The sequence below is a fragment of the Ahaetulla prasina genome, chromosome 6 (assembly GCF_028640845.1).
Source record: "Ahaetulla prasina isolate Xishuangbanna chromosome 6, ASM2864084v1, whole genome shotgun sequence".
Lineage (NCBI taxonomy): Eukaryota > Metazoa > Chordata > Lepidosauria > Squamata > Colubridae > Ahaetulla > Ahaetulla prasina.
The window spans coordinates 61,849,299-61,877,249 of record NC_080544.1 but is presented as its reverse complement, the minus strand read 5'-3'; the positions used below and the strand labels follow the sequence as shown (position 1 = coordinate 61,877,249).

The 27,951-nt window shown below is 40.7% G+C and overlaps 1 protein-coding gene across 2 annotated transcripts; it reads right to left on the bottom strand.

Annotated features, from left to right (window-relative positions):
• Positions 1-35: 35 nt before the first annotated feature.
• On the bottom strand, positions 36-27,921 carry UBTD1 (ubiquitin domain containing 1). 2 transcript variants are annotated; one of them, XM_058187239.1, is made up of 3 exons: positions 27,593-27,921; positions 4,184-4,411; positions 36-1,158 (listed from the first exon to the last, which is right to left on the bottom strand). In XM_058187239.1, exons 1-3 carry the CDS (start codon positions 27,660-27,662, stop codon positions 773-775), a joined length of 684 nt encoding a protein of 227 aa, XP_058043222.1. In that variant the 5' UTR covers positions 27,663-27,921; the 3' UTR covers positions 36-772. The 2 variants fall into 2 exon arrangements, with proteins under 2 accessions (XP_058043222.1, XP_058043223.1); XM_058187240.1 differs by lacking the exon at positions 27,593-27,921 and adding an exon at positions 14,178-14,200.
• Positions 27,922-27,951: the final 30 nt, after the last annotated feature.

Sequence of the window (27,951 nt, the reverse complement as noted above, 5' to 3'; positions counted from 1 at the left end):
AAATGTAATTAAATCTTCACTGAAACAGGCACATGGATAGTTGGAAAAAGATTTTATTGATAAATTACACTGGGACCCATATACACAATCCAGTCTCCACATACCACACCTTATCTGGATGAGGGGTTGTCCGTAGAACTAGGATGAGCTGACTTGTAGTACAGTCATCTTTGATGCCAACCTCAGTATAAGCAACAACCTAGATATAGAAGAATTAGCCCTGGCCACCGATTTATTTATTTTGGGCCTAAGGCAATAGTCTCTCATGTGAGAGACACTTTGGTTTCATGCTTTCTCTAAAAGCTTTTCAGTACTCAAATGGGAGCTACACTGAGTCCCTGAAAAGGACTAGACCCACAATCCATCATTTCAGGCTTACAGTCCCAATGTGGGCAATTCCAACTGGACTAGAATTGAAGGGAAAGAAAGGAGGCATTCTTTCGGTGCCAGCCGAGCCTAGAAATGGGTGAGGTAACTAATTCTTTGGAGTTTGGGGAAGGTAAAAATCTAACCCAGATAGTCATGAGAAGCAAACCATTGGGAGAAACAGAAACCACTTTGAACATTGCACATCCGTCCTACTGCCCAGCTTGCTGACTGTGCCCTTCAGCGAGACAGCATGTGCAACTCTTCAAAGGCTTTGGCTATGATTCCGCCAGTCTGCTTTTAAGTGCACTATCTGTTTCTCTAGATGCATAGAACAGACTCCTGCTCACACAGGCTTCTGCTCAGCCTCTGGGTCAAACTGGGAGTCACACCAACTATCTCTAGCTCAGTTCCTTAGTGCAGAGGGCTGATTGACAATTACTTGAATTACAAAGTCTTTCTGAATTTTAGTCTCTTGCAGGCGGGTCCTATCTGTCAGCAACTTGCCAGAAAAAAACCAACGTTGCCACGCAGGCTCCAGTCCTTCCTGGGCGTAGAGTTGTTTCTTAAGTTGTCCAATTGTGTCTGTCATGCTGGCATTCAGACGTAAATCCTTGCCAGATGAGAGGCGCACTTTCAGTGGGAATTCACGGCGAGTATTGGGTGCTGGCTCTGGAGGTTCTGCACCCTCCTCTTCACTCCACTCCATAATCAAGTTAATAGGTGGTGCCAAGCAGTACACAGGAAGTTGATATCGGTTACCCAATTCATCATAGCACTCAGTGAGTGAGCCTGTAGAGGAGTGAATAGACCATTAGAGGGCGTGAGAAGCTTAAGGAAAAAGAAATCACAAAATTATTTTGAGATCATCTTAATTCTAAAATAAAACTTTCAAGTGTAAGCTTTCAGTTTTCCTCTCTATAACTTGGCCTCTTTCCGGATACTATGATGCTGTTCAAACCTAACCATGGACTCCTGTGCCAGTCTTCCAGTTCTATAGTATGTTCCAGTTTTATCACAAAGTCCTAAAATCTTCTAAGTCTTGAAACTAAATGTGCAGCCCACCAGACATCTGTGGAAACAAAATCCAATTTCATTTAAAGTTGTTATCCTATGATATATATGAGGTTGACCAATCTCTAGTTTGAAAGATCACCTCTTGTTTTAGAAGCAAGTACAAAAAGACCAGCCTCATGGACCATTGATGAAACGTCTCCATTACGAATGAAAGATCTGTCTCATCACCCAAGATATACCCATCCTTGGGAATTCTATATGTGAAAGGAAATGGGAAAAAATGAAAAAAGCCACTCCAACATTCTGCAGAAGTCAATCAAACAATGACTGTCCAATGAAGATAGACTGAAACTTAAACAGTTGTCTTTGCTGTTGAAGCTGATGTGACAAATAAAAATGTACCTATGTACTCAGGTCCTAGTACCAGTGAACTATTATCCTTGTATCAGAAGGAATTGTGATGTAGAGCATTATAAAAGAATCAAAATATCTCTAAACTCTAAAAAATAACAATTTTGTATCAGCAAGCCTATTTGTTTGTTTGTTTGTTTTTCACTTTTGAACTTCCCATTGCCTTCAGAGAGGGACTCTGAGGAGTGTACATCAAATATTAAAATATAAGAACAATATATAAAAGTTTAAAAATTTAGAAAGAGGTAAGGATGATAAAATACTGTTAAAATTAATTAAAAGGCATAGGGAGGACTTTCAGGATATTGCCAGCCGCATAGCTACATGCTTCTCTGGGCTTCCCATTCAAGGCTACAGAACCATGTTTTGATTCTTTTTTGGAAGGCCAGAGGGTGGGGGCCTGCCGCACCTCTGGGTGGTGAATATTCCACAGGGTGTGAGCAATGGCATAGAAGGCTCTTTTATTGGACCCCACCAAAGTTCTTTAACTGTCATACCTTCCTTGCCTGACTGGGTGGGATGGACTGATGTAAGGAAACAAAGCCAGTTCCATAGGTAGCCTGGCCCTATGCTGTGCAAGGCTTTATCGGTCATAACCAACACTTTGAATTGGACCCAGAAGCAAACTGGCACCTAATGCCGTTTTCAGAGCAAAGCCCTTCTTTGGACACCCAAAATTACTCATGTGGCCACATTCTGCTCCAGCTGAAGCTTCCAGATACTTTTTAAGGGTTGCCCCAGGTAGAGCGCATTGCAACAATCCAAATGGGAGATAGCCAGAGCATGAGATCCTCCCTACCCAGGAAAGGGTGTAACTCAGAGGTTCCCAATCTTTTTCGGTTTGCGGCTCCCATAACACTTCGGATTTTTTCCGCGGCTCCCTTAATAGGTACATCCGATTTTTTTTTAAATTTTTGTCTTTTTTTCTGAATTTTTTTCTGAAAGCTGAAATCTTTTCTGTTAACTTTAAAATGTGCATATTGCCTCCTTGTAAAGAGAGATTCAACACATTCAACTTTTCAAAGATATCACATAGGTATGTGAGTTTAATCAAAAAGTCTGTTTCTACAAAGTGTTTGGCATACTCATGTTTTGCTGATGGACGCGCCGTCTCCTTTGATGGGAGCGGCCTCTGTGGAACTTTCCCAGGCGTGGGGGTCCCTGCTTAGGTCTCGGAGTTTGGCCTCTCGCGATCCCCTTGTTCCCTCGGGTCTCCGCCTTGTGGAGGAGGTGGCTGTTCTCGCCTCCAGCCTGGCTCACCTGGGAGGAACTAACGGGGTGGTTTTGCTATTTTCTGCGCAGCCCCTCTTTCCCGATGCCGTCGAGCGTGGTGGCCGCGGCCGTGTTGGGCAGCGTGTCGGGTGGTCTGGGAGGCCAGTGGCGTCGCGGGCAGACTGGAGGGGAGGTGCGCCGTTGCTTCGTCAGGCGGCGGGTCTGGGCGGGCGCTGTGGTTCAGGCGGGCGGGCGGGGCCGGAGCTCGCGCTTCTCCTTTGGTCCGTCGTCGGCGTCTGCCGTCTTCCTGCCTGCTGTGGCCTGCCCCGCGGGGGGTGTGGGTGCGGCTGTGCGGGGGTCCCTTGGCTTTTGGAGTTGTCCCGAGTTGCGGTGTGCGAGTCCCGGTTGCTGCGGCCGTGTCTGGCTTTGTGCGTCTGGGATCTCGCGGCACCGCGTGTGGAGCGGACGCTGCTTCTTCGCGGCTCCCTTGTGGCGGTGGCGCGGCTCCCTGGGGAGCCGCGGCTCACAGTTTGGGAATCACTGGTGTAACTAGTATACCCCTAGGCTCTCCTAGTCATGGCTGCCACCTGCTTTTGGATCAGGAGCTGTGAGTCCTGGAGAATTTCCTGACTATGCACCATGTTCACCTGGGGTAGTGCAATCCTCTCCAGGACCAAAGATGATAAGGATCCTGGATACAGAGAGGCCCATTCACAGCCACTCCTGCCTACCAGGTTCAGTTGGAGTCTGTCGTTCCCTATCCAGGCCCACACAGCCTCCAGGCACCACAAAAGAACATCCATTGCATCACTCACTTTACCCAGGATGGAGATACTTTACTGGCTATCATCAGCATATTGCTGATACCTCATCCTATGATGGCGGATGATCTCACCCTGTAGTTTCATGTAGAAGTGGAGACAGCACTGAACTCTATGACACCCTGAAAATCAGGGGCTGTGACCTGGACCTCCCATTCACTATACACAATTTATAGTAAAGAGAAAGCCAATCCTGCTTATTCCTATAACCACAGTTTTGCTCCATAGAAATGTTATGATTGTAAATGCAAGCTTTTTTTATTTTAGTAAAATGAAAGAGAATTGATCTGAGGAGCAACATCCTTCAAGTTCTAACAAGTTAGCACACCATTTCTATTCTGCACTGAGGGACATACCATGAGGCAAGGTAACTCCAGCACCATCAATAATGGCTTGTGCTAGCCCATGATCATTTGCCTCCACAGCATAGGCAGCAGCCTTGAGTGCATCCCAAATTTCCTTGCGTCCCTCAAAGGCAGGGGCTGTATCCCAAAATTCATCCCGCTTGCTTCTTAGTTGTCCATCGGTCATTGGGTAATCACTCTTCCATTTGGGGCGATCCTTTTTTAGAGGTTCATTACGACCTGCAAAGAGATAGGGACATTTTAAAGCAGGAAACTTCAAAACCTCTAACGACATCTTCTTATAACCAGTGCTTCATTTTTTTACCTCAAATGCTAGCAAGTTGCAATACTCCTTGAGCTTCTGATAGCTTTTCCTAGTTAATTTATCATTACTTTATCAGAGATAGGATTAATTAAACCCTGACTGAGTTTTTACATATATATGTAATCACAAACTCCTTTTAAGCCTTAATATTTTTTTAAGACTTCCCATGTTTTGATCTGAACATACCAATTTCCTCAACCCCCATCTCTATATAAATCTTACAAACTTCATCTTACATTTTTAAAATTCTGCTAAAAAACTGTTTCTGCTTTTTTCTTTCTTAGCTGCGTCAACCAAAAACTGCTGAACGGTTTAATAGAGGAACAACTAATAGAAAACAGAATGCTACACATTCTGAGAAAGATGAGATCATCATTGAACTGAGAAGCATTATGAGTGACAATATTTGCCTTTGTTGCTTAAAGCAATGAATGCAGCATACATCAATTTTCTAACGATTATAGCATCTGACGTTACTAAAAACAGTGTAAAGGAAAAATTAAATCAGCCTTCTCCTATCCTGTACTTTCCATGTCTGCTGGATTTTTTTCTCCCATAATTCTCATCCAATATTATGGGGCTTATGTTAATTAAAATCCAACACATGTGAAAGACATCAAGTTGGAGAAAGCAGGACTAAATTTTCTGTAAGATTCTGTTAAAAAGGAGAGCTGTGATAAGAACAAAGTCAATGACATTTAATAGGACATGATAGCCTCCAATCTAGATCATCAAAACAGATTGGGGGAGGCAATCTGGATATTGTGTTCCAACCCATCTAAAAGACACTAATTTAAGTAAGATTACATAAAATGTTTAGCTCAAGAAAGACTGAATAATGCATACATGGATATGAACAAAATAGTTAATACACTTTAGAGTTATAGCATTTTTTTTTAGAATAGAATTTTTATTGGCCAAGTGTGATTGGACACACAAGTAATTTGTCTTGGTGTATATGCTCTCAATGTACATTGACGAAAAGATACCTTCATCAAACAAAAAACAAAAAACACCAGAACACTGAAATCTACTAGCTACAGGCAGACAAAAAACAAAACAAAACCCAGGAGCTCATAAGTAGAATCAGTTATTTACTGCAGTGCAGCCATGTAATGATATGTGTGTGTGAGAGAGAGGGAGAATGAGAATGATTATTTTCAGGAATGAGTATTCTTTTAATATTACACAAAATCCTGGTCAAAAGCAATAAATAAATATCCTATTTCAGAGATTGAGATGGCTAAGACTGAAGTAAAAAATAAATGCCAGGGTCAACAGGATTTAAAAACAGAATGCTGCATGTTAAAAAAAGAAGGTGCTACTCACATTCTGTGCACAGCAAGAGAGAACTAGCTGCTGAAAACTAACAGTTCAGGTATGAAAAGTACAATTACTGAGAAAGGGATAAAAAATTCACTGCTATGTATAGAATACTGAAAGACAGAGCTTTAAAAAGCCAAATCATATGACAGTATCACTTAGGACAAGTCATAAAGACACTCTTTAAGTCAACCCTAGTCTGACATTTTTAAAATTATTTATTTTTTATCAAAATAGATCCAAAGTGGCTCTTTTAGAACAATTACAATTTAGCGGCAATTTTCTTTAACTTTACTTTACTTAGAATAGAATAGAATAGAATAGAATAGAATAGAATAGAATAGAATAGAATAGAATAGAATAGAATAGAATAGAATAGAATAGAATTTTATTGGCCAAGTGTGATTGGACACACAAGGAATTTGTCTTGGTGCATATGCTCTCAGTGTACATAAAAGAAAAGATACGTTCATCAAGGTACAACATTTACAACACAAATGATGGTCAATATATCAATATAAATCATAATAAATATAAATCATTACTTTATCGTCATTGCACATGGTACAACAATTAAACAAATTAAATGCTGTCTTCAGTGTACATTATAACTATAAAAATAAAAACACAAACATACATCCTTTACATTCTATATAATTGAAATTGAAAACCCGATATTGCACTATACTGTAGAATTCAATATGGTTATTGCCCTGGGATCGAAGCTGTTTTTCTACCTATTTGTCCTTGTTTTTATTATCCTGTACAGTCTGCCAGATGGTAATAGTTCATACATAAAAAGATTGCCCAGAATGTGATGGATCTTTAAGAATGGTTTGAACTTTCTTAAGGCAGCAGGACCTATAAAGCTCTTCCAAAGAGGGGAGAGGGCAACCAATGATCCTCTGAACAATGACATTGACTCTCTGGAGTGCCGTCCTATCTGCCACTGTGCAATTGGCAAATCATAAACAGGTGCAGTAAATTAAAATACTCTCTATGGTGCAGCGGTAGAAGGGCACCAGCAGTTTTTCATTCAGTTGTTGTTTCCTAAGAAGTCTCAGGTAGTATAATCTCTGCTGGGCCCTTTTGACTAGTGCTGCAATGTAAGTGTCCCGGGTCAGGTCCTGGTGGTAGTTTTCCTGGTTTTAGGTGGTAATTGCCCAAACCTTTAAGATTTTAGTTGACAAAATTTCTAGCCAGTGGATGTTTCAAGGGTGTTCCCCCCCCCGCCCGGTTCGATCGTGCAATTTTCACAGACTACTTGGACATGTTTCTGCAGTTTTCTAGGCAAGGCTTTTCACAAGTGGTTTACCATTGCCTCCTCTCACCAAGACTGAGAGAAAGTAACTGGCCCAAGGTCATTCAGCTGGCTTTGTGCCTAAGGCAAAATTAGAACTCATAGTCTCCTGGTTTCTAGCCTGATGATTTAACCACTACACAAAAATTTGAAGTTTAGCCTAACATATATGGAGGGCATTAGACTGGAGAAGTCCAGTTTATGAGGGACCAGGTAAAAATGGGTAGAGAAGGGATTGCTCTGGCAATTCGGCTGTAATTTACAATTGGTAAACTTAATTAAAGGAACATGGGTACAACAGAGTTGCTACAGTGGGGAGAGCGATTCTGCCACTGCCTTTGCTTGCCATCCCTCTCCAGCCATCCCATCTCCTTGCTGGCTTCCACAGGCTGTGTCCCTGTGATAAGAGAGAGGTTAACTGAATGGATTAAAGAATAGGGCATGTGATGCATGTCTTCTTTGACCTCAGTCTCCTCCTTGTCCTCTCACACAGGGCTCTTGTTCTTCCATGGCTGCTGCAGTGGGGGAGGGCCCCCCTGGTACAGTAATTGCTCTGAAGTTTGCTAGCTAAGCAGACCAAGGATGCAATGACAGCCAGCTGCAAACAGAGGGAAAAACCAAAGGCTGCCTATTGGCTGCATTTGTTTCCAAACAAACATACCTATTATCTATAGAATTTATCTATGAAAAAAGAGGCACTAGGATCAAATGTCTGAAACTCTATGGAGCCCAGCTGAGCAGAGATGCCTAGCATATTCTAGTGGTTGAAGGATCTGGACTTGAGAGATATAGTCACAGAACCTTTGTCATGGTCAGATCACTCTCTCCTTCGCCTGGACTTTCTGACCGCTACCCAACACCGCAGGGAGACGGAACCACTATGTTGGTACCGTCCCAGGCGCCTGATGGACCCAGAGAGGTTTCGGACGGAGCTTGGGCCATTCCCTGAGGGTCTGGCTCACGGCACGGCAGAGGAACTAGCCGCAGCCTGGGAACGGGCTGCGGCTGGGGCTTTAGACCGTGTCGTGCCTCTGCGGCCTCTGACCCGGCGCAGATCCCAACCGGCTCCTTGGTTCTCCGAGGAGCTGAGGGGGATGAAACGCTGGAGAAGACGCCTAGAGAGTTCTTGGAGGTCCAGCCGCTCAGAGGCTGATCGGACACTAGTTAGATCCTATACTAGGACCTACCTAGTGGCACTGAGGGAAGCGAGGCGTTGCTACGCCTCCTCCCTCATTGCGTCGGCAGATAACCGCCCAGCTGCCCTGTTTCGGGTGACCCGCTCCCTCCTTCACCAGGGGGAGCGGGATGACCCGTTGCAGGGACGTGCTGAGGAGTTTAACGGTTATCTATACGATAAAATCGTTCAGCTTTGGGACGGTCTGGACCAAAATTGTGGCGATTCGGACGGGGCATCTGAGGGCGGTCTTGGTGATGTTGTCTGGGATGAGTTTGACCCTGTGACTCCCGAGGACATGGACAGGTTGCTGGGTAGATTGAATGCCACCACGTGTTTACTGGACCCGTGCCCCTCCTGGCTGGTGCTGGCCACTCAGGAGGTGACACGAGGCTGGCTCCAGGGGATTACGAGTGCTTCTTTGTTGGAGGGAGTCTTTCCGGCCGCCTTGAAAGAGGCGGTGGTGAGGCCCCTCCTCAAGAAGCCCTCCTGGACCCGGCTGTTTTAGGTAATTATCGTCGGTCTCCAACCCGCCGCGCGAAGGTTGTAGAGAGTATGGTGGCATATCAGTTTCCTTGCACCTGGAGGAAACTGTCTATCTGGACCCGTTCCAGTCCGGCTTCCGGCCCGGTTACAGCACTGAGACGGCTTTGGTCGCGTTGGTGGATGATCTCTGGAGGGCCAGGGATAGGGGTTGTTCCTCTGCCCTGGTCCTATTAGACCTCTCAGCGGCTTTCGATACCATCGGCCATGGTATCTTGCTGCGCGGTTGGAGGGATTGGGAGGGAGGCACCGTTTATCGGTGGTTCTCCTCCTATCTCTCCGACCGTCGCAGACGGTGTTGACGGGGGCAGAGGTCGACCCGCGCGCCTCACTTGTGGGTGCTGCAGGGCCGATTCTTCGCCTTCTGTTCAACATCTATATGAAGCCGCTGGGTGAGATCATCAGTGGCTTCGGTGTGAGGTACCAGCTGTACGCTGATGACACCCAGCTGTACTTTTCCACACCGGGCCACCCCAATGAAGCTATCGAAGTGCTGTCCCGGTGTTTGGAAGCCGTACGGGTCTGGATGGGGAGAAACAGGCTCAAGCTCAATCCCTCCAAGACGGAGTGGCTGTGGATGCCGGCATCCCGGTACAGTCAGCTGAATCCGCGGCTGACTGTCGGGAGCGAGTCATTGGCCCCGATGGAGAGGGTACGCAATTTGGGCGTTCTCCTGGATGAACGGCTGTCTTTTGAAGATCACTTGACGGCCGTCTCCAGGAGAGCTTTCCACCAGGTTCGCCTGGTGCGCCAGTTGCGCCCCTTTCTAGACCGGGATGCCTTGTGCACAGTCACTCACGCCCTTGTGACGTCTCGCCTGACTACTGCAATGCTCTCTACATGGGGCTCCTTGAGGGGCATCCGGAGGCTACAGTTAGTCCAGAATGCAGCTGCTGGTGATAGAGGAGCCCTCGTGGCTCCCGAGTGACACCTATCCTGCGCAGGCTGCACTGGCTACCTGTGGCCTTCCGGGTGCGCTTCAAGGTGTTGGTGAACGTCTTTAAAGCGCTCCATGGCATAGGGCCGGGTTACTTACGGGACCGCCTGCTGCTACCGAATACCTCTCACCGACCCGTGCGCTCTCACAGAGAGGGACTCCTCAGGGTGCCGTCGGCGCGACAGTGTCGTCTGGCGACGCCCAGGGGAAGGGCCTTCTCTGTGGGGGCTCCCGCCCTCTGGAACGAACTCCCCCCAGGACTCCGTCAACTTCCGGACCTCCGAACCTTTCGCCGTGAGCTTAAAACTCACTTATTTATCTGCGCTGGACTGGGTTAGTTTTTTTTAAGTTTATGGGTTTTTAATGGGTTTTATTTCTAAATTTTAATTCTGGCCAATTTAATAAGTCTTTTAATAGTATTTTAATTGTATTTATAGTTTATTATGTATTTTTACCTGGCTGTGAACCGCCCTGAGTCCTTCGGGAGAAGGGCGGTATACAAATTTAAATAAATAAATAAATAAATAAATAAATAAATAAATAAATAAATAAATATTCTTCAGAATTTTTCATTCTCAACTGGAAAAGCCTGAGAAGAATCCTCAAGAAGCAAATGTTTTAGCACTTATTCTTTTATATAATTTTTATTAATTTTTTTTAAAAAAGGAAGATCCAAACTAATAGAAAGTATAAAAGATATAGGAAAAGATAAAGTAAGAAAGATAAATAAAAGAAAAATCAAGGAGAAAGCTTAACTGGGATAATCAATCCCCTTTGCCAGCCAAGGGAGGCATAACATCTGAAAGGCTGCAGAATCCAATGAGAACCCTTTCTTTTAAGACTAGGAACAGGGATTATTTTCCCTAGGATTTATGCTGGAGCAGAAACAGTTAAGGCTTCCTGAAGTGTAGCTCCAATGAAAATTGGGCCTTGGCATGTTTGCTAATATATTCACAAAAAACAAAGAAACAAACCTGATGAGTTTCCAAGTCATGTGCTTATTATCCATGTCATTTGGCCAGTAAGCCGGGAAGAGGCAGGCATGTAGAAAATGTTAAATTATGGGGCAATGGCTTGGTTCTAAGGCATCACCACCAATATCCCCAGCTGTCATCAACATATTCCAACTTGCCAAGTACCTTACTGTACTTTTTATCATCTTGCAACGCTCAACCTCTAAGACAGGATCAAATGTTAAAGAGATAGTGCAGGAAGAGAAGACACTGATCTGATCTGATTAATTCTGATCTGATCAACCCCCACTAAACTGCAGTCAGTGGAAATTCTGCAAGGATATAAATAATTAGCAGTGTCTTCTGTTTCATGGAAAGCCATGAGAGAACTATGTTCTCCCTCCTTTACAATATCCACAAATCCCAAACAGTCTATAGTTAAAAGCTTTGCTTACAAACATCAGGCCAGTAAAATCACATGATGTTGGACGAATAATTACACTTCATTGCCACAAAATAGAGAGTCATCAACCTGACTCAGGGAATTAGGGTGTAATGCTGACTGCTAAGCTCCTGGGACCAGTTAGCTTTTCTGACCTGGATGTACATACACAAAAAAGGGCTTGGGGCAAGAATACCGGAGAGCAAAATTAAAAGAGCAACTGTTGCATAGAGCTCATCGGAACAGACACTAACCTGCACTTCCAATAAGGGTACCTCCTTATCCTGCCCATTCCGCTACCCACTCAATTCCATAAAGGACAGTACATAGCAGAATTGATCACCTTGTGCTCTGTTTATCAGGCACTACATTTCACAGGAGAGTTCCTCATTGGCTGTCAAGACACCATCTCCTTCAAAAGAGATTACATCCACTCAATTGTATCAGAGAATCAACACTATTTGGTAGCAACAACCACTCACAGATCAAAAACATGGACATGCATATTTCTGCAGCAAGGTGATCCAAAGTCAGTGACACAAATAAATTAAGGAAATCATTCAAATTTTCTGTTCCTTGTTTTGAAAAACGCTACAGTATTAACAATAGTTTTGAGGATTCGGAAGAAAGAACAGACGGACAGAACCTAAGACATAGTGTACATAAAGGATGGCCAGAAAGCTCTTCTTGCCCCATTAGCTGGATTTCGTGCAATCATCTAGGACAGTGATGGCAAACCTTTTCGGCACTGAGTACCCAAACTGGAACGTGCACGGCACCAGAGTGCCGGAAACCTGAAGATCAACTGCCAGTGCCCATTTGCACACCAGCCAGCTGCTGTTCAGGTTTCCTGCATGCACATGCACCCTGGACAGCTGGTCTTTGGATTTCCGGTGCTCCGGCGCACGCAAAGACCAGCTGGCCGGCGTGGATGCATGTGCCGGAAACCAGAAGAGCAGCTGGTGACAGTGTGCATGCCAACAGAGAGGGCTCTGCGTGCCATCTCTGGCGTGAGTGCCATAGGTTCGCCATCACGGATCTAGGATATCATTGGCCTTGTATTTCAGGTTTTGTTCCAGCTATGATTCCTCAACTGATCCCATCTAGGCTGCTTACACAAGGAGACTGAATTTCAAGCCTGTGTTGCAGATGAAATCGAAACAGGATGGTAAATTGAGGGAAAGCTAAAAGTAAAACATATTCTCAAGACAAGCTGTAATGGCAAAAAAAATATAATAATCTCAGGCTCAAGCTCAGTCTGTTTTTCCCTAAGCCTCCAAAGTGATAATTTCATTATGGATGATGACTGTGTAGCTCTTGTGGGTTTTATGCCTGCCCTGGCAGGGAGAGAAGAAATACTGTCCTGAATAGGGTATTATTTACTGCCTAGTATTAAAGCTGACCTATAAATAAAAAATAAATCCTGAACTAATGGCAAAAAACGCCCAGGCCAGTTTAAAGTCAGTTAAGTAACAATTTTAGGTGAAACTTCTGAATCAAGAGATGGGAATGTAATTAAGCAACTAAAATTAATTAAATTCCAAATTCTAACTCCCTATTTGCTAAGCTTCAATGTCAAAGTGTGCCTGCCTGACAAACAGGGAGAACTCAAGATTGTTCTCTCTACCACTTCAAGACCCTGGAGAAAGAAATTATATGGACATGTTTTATTGCCATAGCTGCATACTCTAGCTCAGAGATCTCCAACCTTGGTCCCTTTAAGACTTGTGGACTTCAACTCCCAGAGCTTTGCTGGCTGAGGGACTCTGGGAGTTGAAGTCCACAAGTCTTAAAGGGACCAAGGTTGGAGACCCCTACTCTAGCTAGCTCCCCATCCAAGTGACTGCCAGATGTACAGAATCAGAACTTCCAAAAACATGCAGCCATTATCAGCTAAGTCGCTAGGCAGAATCAAGTACTACTTATTGGGATGCTACCTTCCCGTTTCATAACTAGAATCTCAGAACTGGGCCAGAAGCAACTACAGGAAGTCCTTGACTTACAACAGTTCATTTAGTGACCATTCAAAGTTACAATGGGACCAAAAAAGTGACTTATGACCTTTGTTCACATGACCATTGAGGCATCCCATGGTCACATGATCAAAATTCAGATGCTTGGCAACTGACTCATATTTATGATGGCTGCAGTGTCCTAGGATCATGAGATCCCTTTTTGTGACCTTCTGGCAAGCAAAGTCAATGGGGAAGCCAGATTCACTTAACAACTACGTTGCTAATTTAACCACTGTAGTGATTCACTTAACAACTGTGGCAAGAAAAGGATGTAAAATGAGGCAAAATTCACTTAATATCTGTCTCACTTAGCAACAGAAATTTTGGGCTCAATTGTAGTGGTAAGTCAAGGATTACCTGTAAAAGCACTTATAATCCTTTTACTGTAACAAATTTCAACTTGTAAACTTACGAATAGGAAGTGGAAAAAGGTGTTAACATATTAATAAACTATTTATCCTAAAAAAACAAGGTCTGGGCTACAAGGTGCATTGATATTGTCACTGAAGCTAATCAGTTATGACAGTTTTTCCAACCTTTTCGCTCTGTAGCAATCTATTCCTTATACGTTACACCTGCCCTCAAAATGCTACAATTAGCCAAGTTAGGCCATACGTTTTAACCTTCTGATTGAACTGGATGTGATAAAAGGGGAATCAACCTTGACAAGCCTTTGGAAAAAATACAGTTAGTCATTGACTTAACAACTGGAAATTACAACAGCACTGAAAAAAAATGATTTACAACCAGTGCTCACACTTACGTCACAGCATCCCTACAGTTAGGTGATCACAATTTGGATGCTTGGCCAATGGTAGATATTTATAGTTGCAATATGCCGAGATCATGTGATTGGCATTTGCAAACTTCCCAGTCAGCTTCTAAGAAGCAAAGTCAGTGGGGGAAGCCAGATTCATTTAATAATCACATAATTCACTTACTGATTGGGGCAAAAAATGTTCATAAAATGGGGCACAACTCAGTTAACAATCACCTTGTTTAGAACTGGAAACTCTGATCCCAATTGTGGTTGTTAAGTCAAGGACTAACAGTATCTCAACTGAAGTGGATCATCTGCAGAGAGAAAGAAATACAAGCAGCTACCTCAGACCAAAAGTAAGTAAATATTATGTATTTTAAGTATTACGACCTTTTAGGCTGTGGGACAGATGACCTTTCTACAATGGCCCAGGTCACATAGGACAGAAGTTATATCAACAAAGTGTTAATGAATCAACAATAGCTGAATATTTCACTGTAATTACTATCAATGCCAGTCACTCTCACGTCATTAGATGTTTAATAACACCCTGGAAATGCATTATCCCAACCATCCTTCCTCAAAGCTAAATAACCTTTATAATTTTATTTAAATATTATGTATGTCCAGTATTAAGTAAATTCATCAACTTAATCATGTGAAAATCCCAGCAAAAGGTTAGTTTATTTAGCATTCTCTATGGAGTAACGTTTTATTTAATGGGATGGAAACCTTCATCCTATGGTTCAAAAGTGAGCTGCTAGCCTTCTCCATCTAATCCTTTGAGATCTCTGAAAGCCTAAAACCCCTGACTCCTCTGAAAAGGAAGGTGGATAAAGGAAAAATGGCTAATAACTAAAGCAAATTATCCTTCTATACTGAAGTAGAAAATATAAACCTGTGTCTACTTATGTAGATAAGGGATGCAGTGGCTCAGTGGTTAAGATGCTGAGCTTGTCGATCAGAAGGTCGACAGTTCAGCAGTTCGAATCCCTAGTGCCGTGTAAGAGAAGGAGCTCCTCTTACTTGTCCCAGTTTCTGCCAACCTACTAGTTTGAAAGTACGTAAAAAAATGCAAGTAGAAAAATAGGGACCACTTTGGTGGGAAGGTAATAGCGCTCCGTGCGCCTTTGGTGTTTAGTTATGTCGGCCACATGACCACGGAGACGTCTTTAGACAGTGCTGGCTCTTCAGCTTAGAAATGGAGATGTGCACCGCCCCTAGAGCCGGAAACAAGTAGCACACATGTGTGGGGGAACATTTATCTTTACCTTACCCTATGTAGACAAGCCTGCTTTTTCAGTCCAAACTTCAGGAAGGCCTAAATATCATTCCTACATTTTGTTATACAGTTCAGCTGCCCTTCCAGAAAACAGAGTCATGCTTCCTTACAAATCACAATGACTGGATTCACGCAACATGATAGATAGATAGGTAGGTAGGTAGGTAGGTAGGTAGATAGACAGACAGACAGACAGACAGTTTAATGCAAGTGTGATATAAAGGCATATAGCCACAGCATAATTGTTTGGATGCCATATATAAAATATTTAGAGCACTCTAAAAAAGAATAGGCCAATACCCCAAGGCTGGTATTTTTTAAAATGTGAAAGATAGCAACAGCACTTATATACCACCCCATAGTGCTTTACAGCAGTTTACTTAATAACTAAAATATTTTATTTCCATTGATATCTAGCTCAATCATCTCTGTGGCAAGCAAGATCTAAATTACAATTATATATGATAAAGGAAAAGGTTGAGTATATGGTACATGTGATTATAGTGGTATATGTACTGTAGTGCAAAAACAAATAATGGCATCTTGACAGCAGGGATCTCCAGCCTTAGCAATTTTAAGCCTGGCGGACTTGACAAAGCTAGCTGGGGAATTCTGGGAGTTGAAGTCCGCGAGGCTTAAAGTTACCAAAGTTCAAGACCCCTGTTTTACAGCACTCAGAGTTTGAGAAATGTAAAAACAAAAGCTGCAGTAAGGGAATAAAAGCTAACATTTGTATAGCTTAAATACCAAGAATCTCATAGAATTTAACAGAATAAATGTAAAACATATAAAATCATAGAATTTATAGAATAAAAATATTTTTAAAATAGGATAAATGTCTACCAGTAATATTAAATATCTGGTTTCCAATGAATAAGGAAACACAACATAAGACAGGTAAACTACAGAAGCAAAATTTTCATACGTGTGTGAGAAGAAGAAGACAGGTTTCATTTCAAGTTGCTAGACTGGTTTAACCATAACATTGCAAAATACTTCAGATGCTTTTTTGGAACAAGAAGAATTACAGTAGCTCATTACTTGATAAGGTGCACTTTGTGAGGTTTTCAAAGGATTAAAAATTTTGATTGTGTATTGTTAGAGCAGCCATTGAATTGGATTTTTGGAATTGCTTCATAAGGCTAACATGCAAGCAAAATAAAAGGTGCAATAAAGATTACTGGCATAAGAGATGCTTTTAAAGGACTCCTGATGAAGGAAAACCAAAACTAAAGAGTAATAAGAGAGAATTAAGAGAGAAGAAATAAGTGCCTACGGTATCTTGAATTGATGTAATTTCACATAAGATTTAAATAAATTTGTACCTATTGTTATCAACAATAGAATTTGCAGAAAAGAAAACATGTAAGGGGACTACAGTAATGACATCTGTACCTTTCCCGAGTCTATCCAATCTCCATTCTTTCACTTATGGGATAGAGCAGAGCAGAGCTCCCCAACCATTTTGGATCTAGACATATCTGGAAAGTTGAAAGGATGTTATGGTCTGTCTAACAGGATATTGTGATGTTAGTCAATTACAAACACCCATTTCCCAAAATGCAACTGATACACTCGTTCCACAGCATCTTCTAACCAGGATGCACTCTAAATGCTCAACAGGCCTCTCTACCTTTTTGTCTGGGAGGTGGGTATACTTTTTAACCTAAGCACTGGGATATTGTTCCCCTTTTTATCTTATCTTCTAAAAAATTTTCAGTGTATAGACAACATAATAGCAATCAAGATTAAGGTTCAAGCTCACCCTTTACTCCGTATCATCCTACATCCTAATTTTAAAACATAAAATGAGGTGGGGCATGAATCTAGGAGATAGATACAAATGAAGTAATCTTAAGATCATGGACCTAAGTGGGGCAGTAGAGATTTTTTTTAAAAAATTAGGCTGCAAACATTTTTATTCTTTGAACTACCATACACAGACTGAATTTCACGAACAGAGAACTAGTTGATATGACCCTACCTTTAATTCTTGCTTCTAGACTTCCTGTACGAATCATAGACTCAAAAACAAAATACAGGTAGTCCTCAACGGATGACCACAGTTGAGCCTAAACTTTCTATTGTTAAGTGAGACATTTGTTAAGTGAGTTTTGCTGCATTTTATGATTTTTCTTGCCACAGATGTTAAGTGAATCACTGCAGGTGTAAAGTTAGTAACATGGTTGTTTAGTGAACCTGGTTTCCCCATAGTCTTGGCTTGTCAGAAGTTCACAAAAGGAAATCACATGACTAGGGGTGAAATCCAGCAGGTTCTAACAGGTTCTGGAGAACCGGTAGTGGAAATTTAGAGTAGTTTGGAGAACCGGCAAATACCACCTCTGGCTGGGCCCAGAGTGGAGTGGGAATGGAGGTTTTGCAGTATCCTTCCCCTGAAGTGGAGTGGGAATGGAGATTTTGCAATATTCTTCCCCTGCCACGCCCACCAAGCCACGCCCACAGGACTGGTAGGGAAAAGTTTGGATTTCACCCTTGCACGTGACCCTGGGACACTGCAATTGTCATAAATATGAGTCAGTGGCCAAGTGTCTGAATTTTGATCACATGACCATAGAGATGCTGTAATGGTCATAAGTGTGACTATCATACTTGTGATGTGTGACAGTCATAAATCACTTTTTTCATCGCCATTGTAACTTTGAACAGTCACTAAGTGAATTGTTGTAAGTTGAGGTTTATTTGTACTGCACCAGAGAGGCTTTCCTTCTGATTAAATATAGCTTTTATTATGTTCTTTCAACACTGATTTGGTAAAAATGCATATGAAGTTGAATTTAGAAAATGTGCATATGTGTTGGTTTGCATATTTGGAGCTCACGAATATATTAGTCAGTAGAAAGACAAACAAATAAGGAGGAAACAAAGAGCAATTTTTCCACCCAAAAAACAGAGAAAGGGAGAAAACCTAAGGAAGGGGGAGACATGTAGATTCACAAACTGTCCATTCAACTTCCCTAAGCAGGTTTCCCTGCAAAATATGACCACAAAAGAGCAGTTTAGGAGCTTTGACCACATCTCATGTGATATATGTAACCAGCAGAAGGGTTATGTATTCAAAAGTTCCAAATTACAAAAGATATTTTTGTTTTAGGATCGGCAAACCATAACAATTGCCCTTCAGCAGGAAACTGATTACATAAATATAGCAACAAATATTCATAAATATTAAAAAGGTAATTGTGATACTACTGTATATATAGGTAGTTGATTTACAACAGTTCATTCAGTGATCATTCGACGTTACAATGGCACTGGAAAAAAAGTGACTTATGACAGTTTTTCACATTTAAAACCTTGGGCAGCATCCCCAAGGTTATGTGATCAAAATTCAGGCGCTTGGCAACTGGTTCATATTTATAACGGTTGCAGTGTATCTGGCATCATGTGATCCCTTTTTGCAACCATCTGACAAACAAAGTCAATGGAGGAGCCAGAGTCATTTAATAACTGTATTACTAATTTAACAACTGTAGTGATTCACTTAACAACTGTGGCAAGAAAGGATGTAAAATAGAGCAAAACTCACTTAAGAAATGTCTCACTTAGCAACATAAGTTTTGGGCTCAATTGTGGTCATAAATCAAGGCCTGCCTGTACAGAACTAAAGAAAAGTCATTGTGCTGTCCCATTCACTCACAGGCACACGTAAAGGTGAGCTAGTGGGTTTATTAAAATTCCTTTTACTAAAAACCCAGAACTGTCCTAATCAAGTTCAGCCAAAAGCAGACCAAGGCTGGTACTTGAAAGTTACAAACCAGGCAAATCCAGTAGGCAAAATTAAATCCACAATACAAGAGTGTGTATGAGGCAAGAAAAGTCCAGAGTTCACAAGGCAAGATTGGAATCACAGTGATCACCTAGGAATGGTACACATTATTCCCAGTATCATTTAGCACAATATCTGTCTGCTGTGCTAAATAGCTTCTGGTGCAGCTCATCAACAGGGACAAGCTGCCTCCTTGTGAGTAATCAGGCTGACCTTCACTGCTCCTACCTTTTCTCTGCCCTGCAAGTTCTCAGATCAGGTGCAGAAGGCAGTTCTTCAACATTATCACTAACTGGCTGCAGCTTAATGCTTTCTCCTGAAGCCTCAGGGTTGTCCTGCTGCAGCTATGCTTCAGCCAAATTACTCTCAGTTGGCTACTCAGAGCCACTGACCAACTCCTCTCCTGAAGTGCCCGTCACTAGTTTATACTCCTTTGAACTAACATCTAGAGAGGCATCTGTGGAAGCATCTGGAGGAATCATCACAGTCATACTATAGTATAAATGCAACCTCTTTCGTATGGAAAGGGAGAATGCATCCTATATTTTACTTGTCTTGCTTGAAACAAGATGCTGTGTATGCTATATAAATTCTATTCCACAGCTTCTTGCCCAGACATGTCCTTTGCACACAGCTGTGCCCACTTTCTCTTTCTTCCTGCCCTGTATGAGTCCTTGGAAGACAAATTACTTTGCATAAAAGAGACATTCTGCAAGAAAATAGACAGATCAGCTTTTTTTTTGAAAGTGCACTTCTTGAAGCTGTAAATGATTGATGATTTAGCCAAGAACTACCCTGTCCATTAAATGATGGTAGCTATAAGGTGTTGGGAATTGTCAAGACTACCTGCGTGACATCTACGCTGTGCTGTACTATGTCATACAGAATATTTCTTCTCTTCAGCTCCAATTATCTTTTGCCTTAACTGAGTAAAACTGGAGCAGACCAGCCACAACACTGCCAAACAAATTTAGCATTAAGCAGCATGAGAATGAAAATACTCTGCTGAAAAAGCTTCGTCAACCTAGGCCTTGCCACCATTGGTTCTCCTATGATGCTTGGTTCTAACTCTGGTGAAAGCCACATGGTTAATTCAGCACAGAAGAGATAGGATCCAATGTCATCATATTTTGCCATCTAGGATGGAACTTCTATTTTACCATTTCATACAGTAGGACAGAAAATTTTGATTAGTGCTATTTCTCGGCTGGGCTGAATGATGACATGACCAGCTGCAATTGAAAAAATATTTTTATATGACTATCAAAGATGCACAACACTCATCCTAATTTGCTTCTGACAGTTCAGAATGACAATTATAGGTAATTCTATTCTGCAAAAAGACCAAGAATATGCCAAAATAAGTGCACTGCATTAAAGAGTACTTCAGTGGATACTAGAATAAGATACACTAAACCTGATCCTTTTAGTTGCTAAACTAAGAACATAAATTCTTCTCTACTGAATTTGTGAGCCATGCCTTCAAGCAGCACAATCTAAATTTAGGGTCCCAGGTGAGACTGCTACCTTGGATCCCATATGGGAAGACAGCTGGGTAATACCGTCTGAGCAAAACAAACAACAGGCCTGGAAGCTGGGGATTGGGAATTAATTGATGACTGTTACAGGTGAGAAGAAGATTCTTATCAGTACTTCTAAGATGTTGGCTTATGAAGAAGTAGATTCACCTAATGAGGTTTATATGGCATGCAAAAAGAAGACAAAGACCAGTCACTATGCCATGAAACCTATTTCTACTCTAACATCAGAGTAAAATCAGGATTAGCCAAAGTATGCGTACAAAATTAGCCAAAGCATGCATACAAAAGATTATACATGTGCAGAAAAAAAACCAGGAGAGGAAACTTCAGCAACATTACTACAAGTGTCAAATAAGATATTTTAGAAACCGAATACAAAATTACTTTCAAAAATTGACAAGAATTTCTAATTGATATGCATATCCATATAATTTTGTTACCAGTACAGTATTGATACAGCTTCTCTAGTGCCTAGACTGAAATAATAAAAAATAAAGGTGATAGGACAAACTGAAAAAATCTACTTTTCCTAACTGTCATTTTACAAATTTAATCCAGGCCCAATATTCCTATGTCTTCCTGATTTATTTTAGTCAGAGTTCTTTGACTATTCATGTTGCGTGCTTTTTAAACTGGAAGATATGGAATATTTAAAGATGACAATTTTCAAAACCAATTATGTATTTTTCCAGTTTAATATACTTTGTACCAAAGGTTATAATTACTGCACATTTTTAAATATATTAACAGCCTTGTGAATGTTTCTTCACAAGATGTGGATCCTAGTGTGAAAAGGTTCTAACCTCCTAACTCACTGGACCTGTATAGTTGAGACAGAAGCAGTACACCAGGAGAGGGAATATTGGAGTTAGGAGAGAGAATGTAGGAGCCAGCAAACAGGGTAAAAGAAAGGATCTGAGAAGCGAAAAAGAAACATCACTGGTACACAAGGAAATTTGTTGCACATGCTGCAATTTAAATGTCTTTATATTAAGGCCAATGAAAACTCCATGTGGGCAAGGCAGCATGAGTTTACACTCGTGATATGGCTAATAAAACCCAGTAAGGTTTATTTTACACAATTTAAGCAACAGTAAGCTATAGGCATACAAGATCACTTATCCCAACTGGCACTTCTACTCATATTGCCTGTATGCCTGCAAAAATAAATCTAATGCTGAAACTACAATTCTTGGACAGGAAGCCCAGATCAATTATGCATAGGTTTCCTGCCCCTAGAGATTAGGGCATCTTCTACCAGGAACTGAAGACATTTACTTTCAAATAAGCATTTGACTCTATTGTTATTTATGTTAGTTATTGATTCTGGCTCAGCTGTTTTTATCTTTATTGTTATTTTCGACTTTATGCAACTGTGTTTTAATGATTTGCCATTGTCTTTATGTTTTTATATTTGTAAATTGCTATGGTGACTATTTTTTGAAAATGTAAAAGATCCATCTAAATTGAGCTTAACTCTATTAATGGTATTTTTAAACTACCAGTCTGGCCAACCTCTGATATTCCCAGATAATCACCAGTCAAGTACCAACAAAGATAAATGTTCCCTTAGCTTCCAAATTGGCTAATGTTGTTACATACTGCTTACTTTATGTTGCTGTCTGTGACTACTTTCTGGAAATCAAATACAGGGCATAATTTCTTAAATATTAAGGCATTAAACATTACCAACGTTGGAAGGATCTACTTAAGTTGATGTCGCTGCTTTTATTTCTACCAGATGAGAACAATATGGGAGAATAATATGGGAGAATGAGAAATCTTAGTTAAGAAATGCCTCCCTCCCCACATACATTATATACAAGCATCTGATGAGAGGTAATCAGCCTCCTTTTTGGAAAAATATAGCTTACAAGGGTTTGTCTTTACCCACTTATTCACCCCTCCTACTTCCCGTTTCTCATTTTTGCCTCCTACAAAATAGTAATTATTACTGGAAGCAAGAGACATGCAATTGCTATCAGTGGCTATATGAGCAAAGCAAAGGCATGAGTCAGTTCCACAGTCCTTTGGTGGGGCCAGTTTCTTGTTTTAACAGGGTGTACTCCAGAATCACACTGTTCAAAGAGAATAAACACATCAATCATATCATATAGCACCCAAACTAGATAACAAACTACTTTTAGACTAGGTATGTATGTATGCTTTGCTTTAGCATTCTGGAACTTTATATGAGTTTATGGTTCATGATATGTAAATTAGTAACAGATGCAGCTGACTCATCAACTGATCTATGAAATCCAGAATTCCCAGTCAGGGAATTTCACAAACCTATCAGTATATCAAATCAATATGTTAACCATTTGCACACTGTTTATCCATCTATGTAGACACAAGAATGGTTTTTTATTTAATCCAATTTATTATAAGCCAATGGATTCATAATTTGCAGGAGCATTGTCAAAATAGTTTGGGCCCAAACAATGCTATTGAATGAAGACTGAATTATCATTCCACCCATAACACCAATGCAGTCATCTCTGGGGTGGAGCACATGATTTTCTAACAACAATGGACCCATAATTTAGGACCGGAAAGCAGAATAATAGCCTTTGACACTTGGATAATTAGAGAGTAAAAATGCCTTAGCTCTAAATTCCATAGAACTTCAGTGTTCTTAAATAATTAGAATATTTTATTTCATATTTACTGGAAAAAAGGGGTAAAAGCTATCCTGCAACTCTCTGAAATTTCACTATAAACCATACTCCACAGTATTTTAAATATCTTTTTCTTAATCCAAAAATATCATTTTACTGAGTAGTTTCTAGCTAATACTTTTTAAACATTATTAGGGATGTATTTGTGCTATGTGTTTGATATTCATCCAATCTCATATTTGCAAAATGCCAGCAATACATACTTTGAGTGCCATCCTATAAGAAGTCAAAGCTACTCAGCTTCCTATGACAGCAAGTGTATTATTTAGTATCACAATCTTAACTTTTGACCTCATATTAAGACCCATCTTATTAGGTTCAATAATACTAGTACTGCAGCCTAAAGCAAATAAATTGAAATGCTGATAAAATTAATGCATAAAATGATTAATTAATAAAAGGATTAATAATAATACATTTTTCTTCTGGAAAAGTTTAACTTCTCACAATACTTCCTTCTTGTATCAGCAAATCATTAAATTCTGTCTAATTAACAGTAAAAATTCTTAACATTGGAAGGAAATATAGCAAGGAATACAAAAAAACCCCAAGATTATTGGAATCATCTAAATTCAATATAAACTATACAATAGCAACTTGTCAGGCTTTGAATCTTGAAAAATCTGCATTAAAAATACCTTGGGACCTTGTACACTGAAAGCCTACATCCATGACCAAGCTACAGACTTTCCTATTTCTCACAATCTAGCTATTAGTGATAGATATTTCAGTGATCCCCATGAAGAAAATTAGATATTCTTGCCCAAGATTTGCAAACTATGCCAAGAAGTTTACTTTTCATTTTAAAGTGCACTCTCAGATCTTCCAAAAAAATAAAATTAAGAAGGAAATCTTGGTCTTTCACACAAGAATTTTAAAAGAAATACCATTGATACTACATTGTTCTTCTTTTTTACAGTAAGCAATATTATGCCATGTACAATAATCAAGAGACAATAGTAAACCAAAGAAATTTATGGCATAGAGTAAATAGGAAAAAAAAGGGAAATATAATTACGGTAAATCTAGTTTTATGCTATCATCATTCACTACATTTCTCCATATCATCCTATCCTTATATTTTTGCTTCTGACATGCCTGTACATTGCTTCACACATTGTTGTGCCATCTGCTTTTTAAACATCTCACTTCTCTTTTTTGAGGATCACATCAACTCGATCCAACTATGAATTGCTCAGTTTCCCTTTCCTCTTGGCCCATTCATTCTTTTCTGATATATCTATGTTGCAATTTGATCTTCATTATCTCCAATATAATTGTTTTGTACTGATCACCATTTTGTATTCCTACACCAGTTCAGCACTCATTCATTCTTGTACAACTACACATTTCTTAAGTACCTCATTCTCAGGGCATTCAATTTATTTTTATGTTTCTTCTAATGTAGCTAAGTCCCACAAGCATATAACAAAGTAGATAGAAGCATGCTCTTATACATAACAATTTTCATTTCATTCAACAACATTCTTTCTTTCTAACAGTTCACATAGTATCTAGTACTATTCTACCAGCACTTGCATGCATTATAACATTTCTTCATCTATGTTTGCTTACTTAATATTCTACCAAGATACAATTTACTTGCTCTAGTTGTTCACTATTTGAGTATAACTTGCAATTGTTCATTCCATTTTCCTTGTCAAGAAAAGCTGCTTTGGACAATTCTCAGTTACATACTTCCTTTTACATCATACAATGTGAATCACTCAGGTTCTCATAACACTGTCTGCCTAAAAGTATACACCACTTCACACTCAATCCAGATAAGTCTTAATATTACCACAAGCATTCCTTAAACATTTAACCATCTCTACATTAAACAACCAAGGAAATATCATACACATTTGTAATATTTCCTGCTCAATGTTGAACACTACGCATTCCATTTATCACACATGCTTTACTGCCATCATATACCATTCATATCATTTTCAGCAATCCAACTTCCTATTTACCCAAGTTCATAATTCAGACCTATTTATCAAAAATTTTCTACAAAAAAATTCTATATTGCATGTCAACAAACACGCAATATAGTTTATTTTTCACATACATTACATCTCAATGACTTGTGGAATTACAAGTTCTGGTCTACATAGCTCTTGTCCAGCATAAAGCAAGCCTAGATTTTTGGCCATTCCTTTTCAGTCAAAATTATGCAAAGTATTTCCCCACAAAACTGTCATTTCTGCATTTACTAATGCTATCTTTCCCTCAGTATATGGGAACAACACATTCTTTTAATTGTCGGGCAGAGATGCAGATTTCACACACAATTTACACAAGTCATGTAGTCACTCAATATTTAAATCACATCTATAAATCAGTATTTCTCCTGTTATACTATCTACAGACTTATTTTTCAATGTTCCAATATGATTTTTTCCCTTAGATACTGTTTATAGCATTTGTTTCAATTCTACTGTTTGATAAATCACAATATTTCATACTCCTCTAAGCTTTTGGTCATTTTAGTTTCATCCCAAATCACAATATCAGATCTATTTTTAGTTCTATTCACTCTGCTTGAGGCTGTTTGTTCATTTCCTTTCTCCATCAAAACTGTTCTGCATTTTCTCTGCCTTTTTAAAGAATAACTGTTCCCTTTGACTACATCCTCTGCAATTATGGTATCTTTTTTCTCTATACAATTATACAATATTTTACATTTTCATTTTTTAAACAATCATTCTCTTATATGTATTTTTCTTATCCACAATCGCTTACATCATTTTTCGTACTCCCTGTTAGCATAACTCCACATATGTTTGCGACAGTCTGTATCATTATTCTTTTCACTCTGTTCCAAGTAGCTACAAACAAACCTTAGCCCTCCAGAGACTGGTTCTGTTTTACAAGATCGGTCTTGTTAAAAAAGAAGAGGCAAAAATAGCAGGAATCAGAATACAGCACTGTATGTGACCAATGGTATCAGTCTCCCCAGAACTCTCAACGAAGTCTGAGGTCTTACTCTATCTTGGAGGGGCATCTTAGGACAAGCTGTTTAATGAAAGCTGAATAGCAGCTGTAAATCTCCTGGTCTGAAACCCAAAAATAATCCTTCTCACAATAGAGTTCCCTGAAGCAGAAAATAGCAAGGGTTCATTGGTCATTCGCCCCTTTTTTATCTGCTGTTTAAAAGCATATGGGGAGATTAATCTGCAGCTTTAAAAACAAATTTTAATCTTGAACAATGAAGCACGGAAACTAAATTTTCTATCCTCCTCTGATTATTTAATTACTGAGGCTTTTCTTTTGCTGAAGTCAGGACTGCTCCATCCTCAAAAATCCTTTATCAGTATTTATGTACCACAATGTTTGGAGTGTCAAATACTGCTGATGAGATTGTTAGGTTTAGAACAGTTTCTGCTATTGATCCAACTAATGCAACTACAGCAGAGTGAGACAGGTCTTAGCAGTCTAGAAAGGGAATAATAATGCTATTGACTGACATGGACTAAATAATCAGGGCAGGTCTTATGCACATGGCTTTACATCACAAAGGATCACATGCATGCATTCAAGCAGCACAGATTCTGTGTCCCAACTTGCAAGAATTTACACAGGAACTTTGAACATGGAAACAGACAAGGATTTCTGATCCAAATATTGGTGAAGGCCATACTTCTTGAGTGTAGCAAATACAATAGTTCTCTAGGATATGTTTTGAGGGTTCCCGTATTCTTGGGTGCATAAAAATCAGACAGCAAAGCCAAATCTGTGTTTCTGATAGGATGAAACCACAAATCATTCTGATTTGTCTCTTAGGAGTATGTTTTGATCGAGCATGTGTGCTGAAACCCTGCTAGCCCCAAAGCAGTCCTTAAACCAGCTAGCATGTCTGCATTAGTAAGAAGAGGAGGCACAGCGGTTTCCACTTCAACCTGGTGAGACGGGCTGGACTGGCTCTTACATAAAGCGAGTAGGCAAGTTTCTAAATCATCCCAAATTCCTAAACAAGGAATTCAAGGGACCTGTTAAAACTGGGATTGCTCCAAAAGCTTTGCACTCATAATGGGAAATAACGGAATAACCAAATAAATCTACAGAACTCTATAACCCAGGAGGGTAACTTCTCTATTTCCAGCAAGAGGGAAGCTATAGAGAGAGAGATGCCGCTTCACTGCACGCCCATCAGAGCCACACACCTGGGCAGAAAAAGAGCGCGGAGGCACCCTTTCTCAGGCTTGGGACGGGTGGCGCTCGGTGCCCAAGCAAGGATCGTGGTTCCCCCTTTAGGCCTTAAGGAGGGGTGCTGTACGGAGACCGTCTCAGTATTTGCAGAATCTGAGCTACCCTTCCCGCGGCCGCTTGGACGGTTTAGTTGGGGAGCTCACCTGCTCGCTTGCGCTGGTTTCCCGGGGTGATCGGCCCCTCTCTGCGCTGTCTTCCCACACAGCTGCCCATGGCCGAAGTCCCAGGGTGCAACTTCAAAGGACCTGCGTGCCTGAGCCCGGCTCAGGGCTCTCTCGCTCCGCATGAGGCAAGATCCCAGTTCGCCCTCCGGACGCACAAACTTTGTGTGAGACGCGGGGGGGGGGTTCTCCTCCGCTCTTCAGATCCCCGGGTTTTCCTTGCAAAAGAAAAGAAAAGGAAGCCCGCAAGCAGGCTCCGTACTGCCGAAGCGAGATCCGCACCAGGCAGGCCCAGGGATCGGTCGTTACAACACTACAACCGCCACCCTACGGAGACCTGG